This window comes from Podarcis vaucheri (assembly GCF_965113315.1).
Source record: "Podarcis vaucheri genome assembly, chromosome: 5".
In the NCBI taxonomy this organism is placed as follows: Eukaryota; Metazoa; Chordata; class Lepidosauria; order Squamata; family Lacertidae; genus Podarcis; species Podarcis vaucheri.
In genome coordinates, this window is record NC_138763.1 from 398,289 (window position 1) to 410,606 (window position 12,318).

The 12,318-nt window shown below is 52.5% G+C and overlaps 1 protein-coding gene across 16 annotated transcripts in view; it reads right to left on the minus strand.

Annotated features, from left to right (window-relative positions):
• Window positions 1-12,318, minus strand: part of DLG1 (discs large MAGUK scaffold protein 1) — a 126,118-nt gene that overhangs the window by 15,996 nt on the left and 97,804 nt on the right. For 9 of the 16 annotated variants that reach the window (XM_082224035.1, XM_082224036.1, XM_082224027.1 and 6 more), the window contains 4 exons: window positions 8,305-8,419; window positions 6,168-6,344; window positions 4,814-4,883; window positions 1,123-1,222 (listed from right to left, as the gene is read on the minus strand). In XM_082224035.1, the coding sequence (XP_082080161.1) occupies window positions 1,123-1,222; window positions 4,814-4,883; window positions 6,168-6,344; window positions 8,305-8,419 (462 nt within the window). Of the gene's footprint in view, window positions 1-660; window positions 695-1,122; window positions 1,223-4,813; window positions 4,884-6,167; window positions 6,345-8,304; window positions 8,420-12,318 lie in introns of all 16 variants that reach the window. The other 7 variants (XM_082224040.1, XM_082224041.1, XM_082224031.1 and 4 more) reach the window with 2 other exon arrangements.

The window sequence follows — 12,318 nt, forward strand, 5'->3', positions numbered from 1 at the left end:
CCATGTCATCTTTGGATGAAGAATAGCATACAAATTTATTAAGTAATAGTAAAATAATGGTGATGATGATGATGATGTTTTCTTCAGGATCAGTAAGCGCCTCTCTTAAAACATCCCCACCTAAAAGCTCAAGTCCCTCATAAAGACTTGTTGAAAGGGTCCCCCTGGCCACTGTATCTGCTGAGCCAACGCCAGGGGCCCCGTGGAGAACGGAGGAGAGCCCCAGGGGAGATCTTCGGCAGACCTGCATCTGGCTAGAGGCTCTAGCCAGAAAGAGGAAACAGGTCAAGCAAGCTGTTTGACAGAGGCATAGATTCCCTCGGAAGGTGGTGGGCTCTCCGTGCTTGGAGGCTTCCAAGCAGAGGTTGGATGGCCAAATGCCTACTTGGGATTCCTGTACTGCAGGGGGTTGGACTAGATGACCCTTGGTGTCCCTTCCAACTCTACGATTCAATGACTTTTGTGCTTGCAACACAGGGAAAGGTTTCCCAGCCTCCCAACTAAAAAGTAGATGGAAGTGGCATGACTTGGAGGAGGAGATGGCAAAGAGACCCCGGGAGGAATGAGCCTGGGCCCCTGGAGGAGGAGGAGGAGGCCTTTCCTTCTGTCTCGGTGAGGATGAGGAGGGGCTCAGGGGCCTCTGGGAAGAGGGTCACTTACTCAGGCCTTTTGATCCCATGTCTTCAGGGATCTCCTGCAGAGAAGTTCCCAGAGGGCAAGCAATAAAGAGACAACCACAAAGAAAATAACCGTCAGTAGCATATCAATGAGGGGCTACGGCAAGGTGGTCCCAAGAGCGTCCACAGGGGTCCAGGGGGGCGCCCAAAGCTCAGCCAGAAACCCATTTAAGGGCAGCACCTAAACCTCCTGTCCCTCAAACCCACCTCTGAAAGCCAGAGGCCGCCTGCCTTTTAGCTGCAGCCAACAGAACTCGCTGCCCCCCCCCCAAAAAAAATCAGCTGCGGAAGGAGAGCTGGGCCAGCCCCTCCCTGAGGATGGCGGCATCTCTGCCCCTGTGGCAGCTCTTGGGACCCCTTCAAGGCAAGGCCACATCTGGCACGCAAGGCAGCCCCCCGGCACATCCGCAGCTGGCGCTTGCCCTGCCCCCACCCACATACTCACGGTCCACATCACTGGTTTCTTGCTCACTCTGGTCCTTGTTCTTGTAGAAGGGAAATTTTCGGGAAAAGAGGTTCTTTTTACGCTTGTCATTGAATGACTGCTGAAGAAGAGAAGGAAGGAGGGGCAAAACAAAGGAGGTCGAATGTCCAGTCTGTCACAGAGGCCCCGTCCAGCAGCGTGGCAGAGCCGACTTCTAGGACCACAGCATGCAGCAGTTCCAGGCTGGCTGGACCCACAGCCCTTCCTTAGGAGGGGAGGCGGCTGGAGCTCCCAGGTGGCGGCTGGGGCACGGAGGGAGAAGGGCCTGGGGAGCAAGCGGCCGGCTCCATTCTGAGGAAGCACGGGCTGCGGGGAGGGGCTCTGTCTCTGCAGGCTCCCCACACCAGCCCAGGCAGGAGTGGGAAACAGACCCCCTTCAACTGCTCCTTAGGAAGAAGCAGGAAGCAGCTACAGGGACCTCTTGCAGAGCAAGATGTGGGGTGGCTCTCCTCTCCGCGGTAGAGCATCTGCTCTGAATCCAGAAGAGCCCAGGTGCTACCCCCAGGATTACCAGGTAGGGCGGGAAAAGGATCCCTGCCTAGCACCCTAGAGATCCTCTGTCAGTCAGTGCAGACAAGACTGAGCTGGGTGGACTGGGCATAAGGCCGCCTGGTGTGCTCTTCCCCCTGTACTCTCTGACACTCTGGCTGAAAGGCAGTCTATGCAACGGAGACAAAGAAAAGGGAGCCAATGTAGCCCCCTTCATCTTCATTTTCAAGGTCAGATGAAGCCACAGCCAGAGGCACAAAGCAGCCTGAGTCGTGATCTCTGAGCCGGAGAGCAGTGCCTGGAGGGAACATCCACGTGGCTCCTAATCCAAGCACCACAAGGGGTCACTGAGACCCCCCCCCTCAGCCACCTGACCCCACACAATGCATGAATATCCAGAGGGGCCAGGGACCCTCAGGGGCTACAGCACAAAGAGGATGTCAGAAGCAGCCCGGCCATCCGGATCCCAACCGCTGGCAGCTCAAGCCATCCTGGTCTCTTAGCTGCCACTGAAGTCCAACAGACCCAAATGCCGTGGGACCTGCCTGGCCGCCTCTGGTCTCCTCTTCCTGCTGCAGCCCCCTGCTGCCTGTCCCTGGTGGCAGCCGAGGAATGGGCAGGGCAGAAGAGCCCAGCTGAAACTCGGGGTTCTTCCACTGGAGCCCCCCTTGGGAAGAAGCTGCTCAGCCTCAAAGCCAGCCAAGCCCTCTCCCCAACACCGAGAGAATCCTGGAACTGTCAAGTTGGAAGGGACCCCGAGGGTCATCTAGTCCAACCCTCTGCAATGCCAGCAAACTGCTGCAGGAGCTCAGTTTAGTCAAGCAGAGCACACCATGAACAGCGTGCGCCTTTGCCTGCTCTGTTTTTAAACCGTTTGGACTGGAAGGCCCAGGGCGCAGCTCCCCACGCAAGTTCACCTCCCTGGTAGGAGCTGCCCAAGCCTCCACCTCTGGGAGATCACGGTGCTGCGAGGCTCCTTCTGCTAAGAGGGACACATTGGCGCTCTCCTGTCTCCCAGACAACAGCCATTTCCTGTTCTGCAGAGTCCGGAGAGCAACGGCCTCACCTACTGCATGCTGAGTGGTTAGAAGTCGGCTCCAATAGCAAAAAAACAAAACATGGTTAGAAGTAATTATGTTTTGATTTGCAGAAAATATCAGCCATGTGTTTTTAAGGCTCTTACAGGCAGGAGAGTCTTGTTTTTAGTACTAAGAGTGTATTAACTTTGTTAAGCTCTCACAGCCTCTTTGCAGAATTGCATCATTAGTACAAATGGGTTAGAAAAGGAAGCAGAAAAAACCCCACAGGCCACTCGACATTCTCCTCTTACGCCGGGTGCTCAACGCGGCATAAGCTGATTTTGCCCAGGCAAAAGGACAAGCAGGTCAATGGCTGATGCCTGGCATAAAAGGGGGGTGGGGTGGGGGGTCCTTGGCAGGACTGTTTGAAAGAAGAAGAGATGGAGGGGGGGGACAAGCACAGCAGCTTCAGTTTGCAACACCATCAATTTTGCCTCCTTCTGCTTTGCCATGTTAGGTGCTAGAATTAATTCCCGAGGCAAAGTAGCCCCTGCCAACAGCAAGCATGCACAGAGTTCCCAGGAAGGTACCAACAAAGAGGAGGAAAGGGGAGGAGAGAGAGAGAGAGAAAGAGAACTGGCAGGATGAGAGGAAGGCTGCCCTCTCAAGAGGGCCATGTTAAGAGGAGGGAAGACAGACAAGACGGGCAGTTCTCTCTCAATGGCAAGCGTAGTTTGGTTTCCACTCAGGGGATCATGCATGGGTCTGGTGCAGTGTTAGGACATGGGAGCCGTGTGCAAACTTGGCAACAGTCAACATACAAGGCTGTGACTCCAACACAACCAGTTTTCAAAACGGCACGGGGCCAGGGCTGTGCGTGCAGGCTGCACGGAAACAAATGCAACACCCAAACTCTGTGAGCTGCCCCAAAGGCCCATTTGCACAAAGCGTTATTTGGCTGCACCAGGTGATTAAATGGGTCCTGCTCTTTCTTGCCATAGGGTTAGGGCACCCCCCCGCCCCGCCCCGGGCCTGAGGCTTCCCCAGGCACAAGGGCTGAAATGTGGCTCTGGAAAGGAGACCGGGGAGACCCCTGGGCTCCAGCCCCACATCCTGCAGCTTCCCTGCCCTCCTGCACACACAGCCCAGCCTGGGACCAGCCCCGCTCCAGCACCAGTCTGCATTCCCAACAGCTCCTTTTCACACAAAAGTGTTCAGTGCATACATTTCATGGGGGCGCCTGTAACAGATGTCTGTTAGCACAAGTGACGGAAATATTTTTTTAAAATAATGTTGCTGGTGTGTTAATCTGGAGTCTACTGTAACAATCTGTTCTATCCTTAAGATTATGGTATTTCACACAACTTTGTGAAAAGATAAACATGGCTGATGGTCCACCGAGTCCCCTCCCCTCAGCTGCTCTCCCTCTCTGGTCAGCTGGCCTGCTCCACCCTCTCCTGACTCTGCTCTCCCCTTCCCTGCCGCCTCCCAGCTGCCCACAAGCCGGTGGTTACGTACTGTCAGACACGTACCTTCAAGGCTGTCTCTGGACACCCAGGGGCGTCAAGGAGGGGGCCAGGAAGCCACAGCCCTCACCTCTCCTCATGACACCCCTTCAAGGGACAGAAGCCAGGTGGTCCCACAAAGGAAACAAACATTCCATGGACCATCCATCCATCCATCCATCTCAGGCGCTTTCACTCCAAAAGTCTTTTGACTTGAGTTTTCTTGGGTGGCCCCTGGGTGACCAGACTGTCCTGATTCTAAAGCTGTTTTTAAAGGAGGATTTTCCAGAGAGGAACAGACCAGGAATCCTGACCAAGCCCCTTATTCTCTTGTTCCCCAGTAGCCAGTCCTGTACCCTGACAGGAGGCCTGCAAGCGGGGGCCAAAGGCAACACCCCCGCCTTCAGAAGCAGGTCCTAGTGCTTCCCTTGTCCCCACTGCCAGCCCCTGAGAGGCCTCTCCTGCTCTACCCTGGATTTCTCTAGTCCTGTCTCCACCTAGGAGATGCCAGACTCACAGGGCGCTGAATCGCTTTCCTGGCCAGTCACCCCCCCCCCCAGCCTGTAGGTGAAGTGAGCATGCAAGGCTTTCATTATGACAGAGTTTACAGTAGCAACAGTGTAAAGAGTCCAAACTCACCCCTTTGTCACCTCTTGCTTTAGAGTTGAATTTCACTGTCTTTAAACGAGCTCGTTCCTTCTTCTCAACCCTGCCAGAAAAGCACAAAAAGACTAGTGCATCTGCAGCACCTGCGCTCTGCGCTCAATCCTGCTGCACCCCATGGCAGAAGCTGGTGTGGGGGCAATCTGGAAAACACATGGGCCTTGGAGGGAGGCCACGGGAGGCACTGGCCGGCTTTAGCCTGAGTGTCAGGGCAAAGGGGCCTGGAGTCGATTGCCGCCTTTGGATAGCAGAACTGAATGGCTGCTGGAGGGGTCAAGCCACCTGCAAAAGGTGGCTGCAGCAGGAAGCAGCAGCAGGGAATCATTCCTGCAACCTTTGTTGTCTTCTCCAAGTCTCATCAGGGACGGGAAGGCCTTGGTGGCAAGCGCCAAGACCAGTATAGGCTGGCTGCTGGAGTCAAGGAACACGGCCAGTTCCAACCAAGCAGCGGTGCTCCTGGGGACCTCTGCTCTTCCTGCCAGGGGGCGGTGGAGGTTTCTTCCCAGCGCACACTGCAGCCTTAGAGGAGAGCTTTGCTCAGGACAGTGAGAGGGGAGGAAAATGCCAGGTTTTTTTTGTTTTAAACCTGCATGTTAAAGGCTAAGACCCACTTGGCCCTAATGCACGCTACCCTAGAGTGAGTATTCTGGCTGCTGGAGGCCCATGTGAGTTACCGTGGTGGTCCCTGGAGCAAACCAAACATGCCCTCTTGCTGGCAGGAACACTGCAAGATATCAGGGGCACAAGCCCAACTGCCAAATTATGCAGCCGCCAGAATGTGGAACAGGGAGGGGGCGCACCTCTGTGCTACACCTGGGAAGCATTTTAAAACACTTAAACATGTCTGCAATAGGACAGAAATTAAGAGTCTTCAAGGCCAGAATCACAGGAAATGGTTTCTTGACCTCTTATGTCATATTTGTCAACTGTAGGTAGAACTGTTTGATTATAGGGGCCTGACAAGGTGGCTATGGGAGTTGCAGTGAAGAACAATTCCTGCTACTCCCCAGAGGAGGAAGAGGAGTGTGGTGGTGACTCCTTACGGGGGGCAGAGGCAACAAGTTGCCCAGGGAGGTGTGCTGTCTTCCAAGATTCACGACAGGGAAGTTGCCGTGTCTCAAAAAGCCCGCTGAGCACAACCCCTTCCTTCTGATTCATGGAGGTACAAAAGATACTGCCAGGCACCGCCTTCGACATCGAGCAAGGCTCTATGAGACTGTGGGCAGGAAGGGGGAGGGTCTTGGGCACAGGTGGTCTTCTCAACACGCCCTCTTGTTGAAGGTTGTGGCCCAGGAAGAGAGGAAAACCCCAGCAGGAAAGAGAGAGCTACCTGCGCTTGCTGGGGATGACGCCAACCTCGTCCCTCTCTCCATCTGGCATCACCGGCCGCGCCTGCCACCACTCATCATCAGAAGCGTTGATGACATGGAGGATGTCGCCAAATCGGAAATTCAGTCCCTGGCTTGGGAGGCCACTGTCTTTGGTCTTGTCGTAGTCAAAGAGGGCTCTGGAGGCACAAGGGGAGCGCATTTGACGAGTAAGAAAACAAAGGCCCCACTGGCAAGTGTCATCACTTGTCTCCCTTGGAACTGCCTGGCAGTCAAACTGGGCGGTGGCAGAAGAGGAGCCCAGTCCTTCTCCTCCAGCAGCTCCGCCCTGATGCCGTCTGTGTGTCAGCAAGCAGCTCCCTCTCCCCAGGCGCAAGGTCTCTAGTGATGAGCCCCCTTGTGCTCCTGCTCTCTCTCTGCTCTGTCGGAAGGGGTCCAGGAGTCGCCCAGGAAATAACTCACAATTCTCCTCCCAATTCTCCTCCCAATGCTCCTCCTAGACCATCACACTCACTGCAGCATCAGTGCTCATAGACCAGGCAGAACTCTAGTCTGCGGCAGCTGATGCCATGATACATTTGCTCAGGAGCCTTTGTTATTGCTGCAAAGGACAAATCTGGCTATTCCACCTTAGTCACGAGACCTTGTTGTGGTTTGACATTGCTACTTTTAAGTCTATTAACAGCTGCAAAGATGGAAAACCCAAGAGAGAAGAAACCATTTATTCAAAAGCCCAAGGAGTTTCAGAGAAATTTGTCAAGGCATCATTATGAATTAACATGGTCTAGTCCTCCTCTTGCTGATCAGAAGCTCAGTCTTATGGACATGAAGCACAGGGTTTCATTTGCACCCTACCAGCACCAGCAGGACAAATAGGCCTGTCCCCAAAGATTTGACTTGAGCCTCCTGTCCTTGCCTGGAGACTTTCACCCCATCACCCATGGAGGGAAGGACCCTCAAGACCCAGGAGCCAGCAGTCAAGGCAGCCCTTCAGCCACTCTGAGAAGAGGGTGCTGGACTAAATGGGCCAGATTCTGGTGTTCCGGATGTCAGCATTTTCATTCTCCCGTTGCTGGATATGTGGTTGTTACATCACACGTCTGTGTTTATTTTCCAGGCTTGGAAAGTGTACTTTTGTACTTACTTACTTTCTCTCTCTCTCTTGGAGAAGATGTGTGAGGACGCCATGATTGCTTTGTTCTGTATATATTGCTTAATAAATTACTTAGAATGCCACACCTAAGCTCCACATCATTTCTGCTCTACTCTGCTGATCTTCGGATATGTGTCGCTGGTGCACACCGGGACTGAAAAGTGATGGATGTCCTGGGCTGCGCTTCATCAGGAAGACGCCTGGAGAGGTTTGTCTTGGTCCGTGGTCCCCTCTTTATGTACCAGGCAATGAGAGAATGGGGCAGTTGAGCTTACAGAGGTTTCTGACAGGCAGGTGGCCTCCCGCATCTGCAGCTACTCTGACTGTTCAACAACATCAGCCGCCAACCACCGCCTCTCCTTCTCCCCAAGAGAAAGGCAGAACGCCCCCCTCACCCTCTTGCAGTCAGCTGCCCTTTTGACAAGCCTCCCGACTTCAGCAATGGAGGCACAGGCTGCCTGCCAGTGGCCCTTCCTCAGCAAGCGCTCTGCCCCAGAACCGCTAAGCTGCAAGGCAACTAACCAGCAAGCCCTCCAGTCGGTCAGCTCACCCTCCTCCACCTCCGTCCATCATGGAATCCCTTTAGCCACTGCTAGCTCTCCATAGGCCAGCTTGCCATTCTGGGTGACAGACAAAGGTGCAACCCTGGTCAGCAATTCTGCCCCTTGGGGAGGTTACAGTGCAACACATGCCTGCAGAACCAGAATTCTGGGAGACCCCTGCTGCCCTCCTAGGTGCATGCCAGCAAACCTTGGCAACTTCCTCTGGCATATTCTTGAACTTGAAAATTGCATTCAAGCAAGAAAGCCAATTTTCCCAAGACCATTTGATTGCTCCAAGGTGACTGAGCCAACCAGAAAGAAAGCGCCCAGCAAAGCTGCATCCTGTGCAGCCGCCACAGTCTCCGCATCCTCTGAGGAACAAGCCCAGTCACCAAAGAGCAGCTCCTGGGCAAGTCCCACCAACTGGCTCAGAAGGCAACTTACCTGACATAGAGAGACCGTTTCTGGCTTGTCCGCAGGGACCCCGACCCGGAACTAATGCTGCTGCTCATCATCTGCTCTCGCAAGTCGTGTATTTTAGCTTCAAAACGGCTGTATTCTGACAAACAGAAATGAAAAAGGAGAATGCTGCTAGCTCAAAATAAGTCAGCATCTTGGAACCCTACAACAGCTGCTGCTGCTGCTGCAAAGTGTGCTGCCTCCAAAGGCTTCAAGTTCTGCCGTGTTTTCCACAGTCTAGATTTTGTGACAAACGGTGAAGTCTCTCCGGCACTCTTTCTCTCCCTGGCATAAAACCTTAATTTTAACTCTCTGAAAATGTGCACACCACATTTCAATTGAAGTGGATCAAAACAAAATGGTTTAAACCCACAGTATATATAAAACAAAATATTAAAAATAAGCACACCCCCAAGTCCCCAGAGCCATGCAGAATTACAATATGGAATTCCAAGACAGGACCCAGCACTGCCCAGAATGGGCAGACTTCAGGCTTGCTGGATCTACTCTGCCCTTTGCCAGAAGAGCCGTCTGCACAAGGCAGGACAACTAGAGCACAAAAGGGCATTTTGAGCCTAGGACTGAACTGAGCTCATCCCCACAGTCCGTTCTGGGTTGGCTTTATTCATTTCAGTAGCCTAATGTAGCTTGAGCTGTTTGTTGTTGCTATTGGTTAACCAGCTGGGAGTCAGAAACCCTCCTTGCTGATCTACTGGCAGATCCCAATTACCTTCCGACCACCAGCTCAACAAGCTACCCCTACCCCCCAGGTATGCCTGCAGGGAACATGCCTGCCAAACGTCCGGGGGAGAAAATTCCCCTCTCTGGATACCAACCACCAGACCACTGTCTGTGGCAACAAGACAACACCAGAAGCACCATGGCTGCTTCTAAGCAAGGAGAATCCTTTGCACAGCGTGGCACCAGGGGCTCTGTGAACACTTCCTGGCCAGCCAGCCAGAGCCAAGAGCCGGCAAAGGGCCCTTGCAGGGGCAATTCTGGCGGAGATTTTTTTGCAACGACTTGGTTGCCACCTGCAAGAAAACACTCCAGCTGCATCTCCCTCCTTCCTCCCACTCTAATCTGCACTAACTGGATTGCCTTCTCCAGCAAGACAAAGCCCCGACCAGGGGCCCCTGCTAACCCTGGCAGTGCTGCGTTTGCTCGTCTGATCTCATGGCGCTCTCTACTCACATGCCTCTCTTCTCCAGCTGACGGGTCCAGCCAAAGCAAGCCAAGCACCTTTCACTAAAGCAGCCAGGAAGCAGCAGAACTCACGGCAGCTCTGCTTCTCAGTCCTCCTGGGCAAAAGCCGCACCTCCGCCGTCTCTGCCTGCTGCCCACGTGACTCAGATTAAAGCCAGTCCACGCTGGGAGCACATGCAGAGCAAGGGAAGGGGAGCCCATCAGGACCATCACCTGCTCCAGAAGGTGCAGAGAGGCTTGTGCCAACAGCAGCCTTGGCAATCCTGACTTCCTCCCCCACCCTCCACACAATTGACTGCAGAGTCCAGATCACGATCCCATCAAAGAGAAACTGGACATCTCTTGAAAGGAAACAGTGGTCTCTTTCATACCACGGCCAGAAGGAGAAATCAGCAGTGAAGGCCGTAGGCTTGGATGAAGAAACACAAAGCACCTCTGGGGAAAAGGCAGCCTAGGTGCCGGGAGGGGCTTCCATGCCCAGCTCACCCAGCCGCCTGCCTGCTGCTTCTGCCCATTACGGAAATGGCACACATCCAACTTGGGCGCATGGCGACAAGCAGCTCCTTCCTTCGCCAGCAGCGCCACCTGCTCTGCTGACAGCGGCTGGACTCCCAGCAGCGCCAGACCCAGGGGCCAGGGACCTGGCAGCCTCCTGCAGGGCGGAGCTTTGGAGATCAGCAAGTGGGGGGAACCTGGCTGGCTCAGACCCTCCTTTCTATGGCACAAGCCTATTTCTCAGGCTCCTGCCTGAAGGGCTATTTGAAAGCAACACAATAAGTAACTTAACTTAGTGCACAGAAAGTTGAATTTTACCTGGGAACTAAAGCTTCCCACCTCCAACTGGCACAGATAAGCAGCGTAGACGATTGTGATCGGAGTGCTGGTGCTGTGCTGTTTTCACTGCAATTATCAGTATGTTCTTAATAGACCTTTTATATTTATATCAATAGATAGTTTTAATTCTATGTTTGTTTTCCAATGATAGCTTCATTCTCTCTATGTGTTTTTAGCCGCTCCTATTTTATCTGTAAGCTGCCTTGAGCCCGTCAGGGGAAAAGGCAGGGTATATGTCAGGGAAGAGTTACAAGTTTCCAGTTTCTCAGAGAGAGAAAGCAGTGAATCTAATAGAAGAGAGGCACTGCCCAATTTCTGTTCTCATCCTGAAGCAAAATTCTTAACCAGAGGTACTATTTCTGGGTTAGTGGAGTCTGTAACCCAAAGCATCTGTAACCCAAGGCACCACTGTACTTTAACTTCCGATTCACCGCCTTGTACCTTTTACACCTTATTTATCTATATGAACTTTCTTATTTTTTCCGTTACTTATCAAGAGTAATTTTTACTTTTATGGTTTCCTTGTAATTCAAGATTCAATCAAAATCTGTCAGGAGATTTGCATTATCACAGTACTTTTTGAGATATTCTTGGAATATTGTCCAATCTTGTTTTGAACAGCCAACTCTCTGCCCCGGAAGAGAAGATGTTGGGAGCAAAGGTGTTTCTGTCCCTCTTCAAACGTAGCTCAGTGCAGATTCTGGGAGCTCGTGACCAGAGCCTGCAAACTGGCCTTGCAAACAGGGGGAAGGATTGCTGGAGGAGACTGAAGAGAGTGAAGCCTGTGTCTTTGGGAACCTGAGGGTGTGGCTGATTGCTCTGCTGGAGCACAAGATCAGATGGGGAGGAGTGTCAGCTGAGAGGAAGCCAGCCTGAGGGAGCAGCCAGCAGCAGGCAACCTTAACTCAGTGCAGATGCTGGGAGCTTGCCAACAGGGACGTTTGCAAGGGTGTTTAATGGGAGAGTTCAAGGGGGAGGCCCAGAGCGCTGTCTCTCGGTGTGCATAGGACCAAGAGAGATGGAGGGTGAGGGAGCTGCTGCAGTGACCTGCAACACCTGCGCTATGTTTGTCTTTAAACCAGATTTTGAGGGGGAGGGAGAAAACACAAGACAAATGTCAAAAGGACACCTGACACTGGGGATAAGAGCTTCACTGGTGCACAGGAGACTGAGGTGGTGCTCTAGAAACCTGCTAAAGGGCAGGAAGGAAACAGCTGCAGGGAATGTCTCGTGGTTTCAGTTGTCTCTACACAAATGCACAGAATATGGGAAACAAGCAAGATGAACGGGAGCTTTTAGTACAGGATGGCAACTATGACCTGGTAGGCATTACTGAAACCTGGTGGGATGAGACTCATGACTAGAATGTAGGAACTGAGGGGTATAACCTGTTCAAAAGGAACAGACCACACAGGAAGGGAGGAGTAGCAGCATTATATATAAAGGATGCGTACATTTGAAGAAATCCATGACCTGGAGCATGAAAAACAGATTGAGAGTATATGGGTAAAAATTGTAGGAGAAACAGTGACCTTACTGTCAGTGTCTGCTATAGACCACCAAGCCAGACTGAAGACTTGGATGGTACCTTATTAGAGCAGATTAGTATATCTCTTATTTTTGAATGTTTGGTAATTATGGGGGACTTCAACTTCCCCAATAACTGTTGGGACTCACGACTCTGCCAAGAATGACAAATTCCTCTGTTGCCTCACTGACAATTTTATTTCCCAGAAGGTGGAAGAAGCAACAAGCAGATTATCTATCTTGGTACTCACCAATAGGGAGGAACTGATCAACAAAGTGGAAGTACTTGGAAACTTGGAAGAAAGCGATCATGTTCTCCTGGGTTTCAGGATACAGAGGTAAGGGAAAACTGAGTGCACTGTAGTCAGACACACACTCTGGACTTTAAGAAGGCCAATTTCAAAAAGCTGAAGGAGCTACTGGGTGAGATCC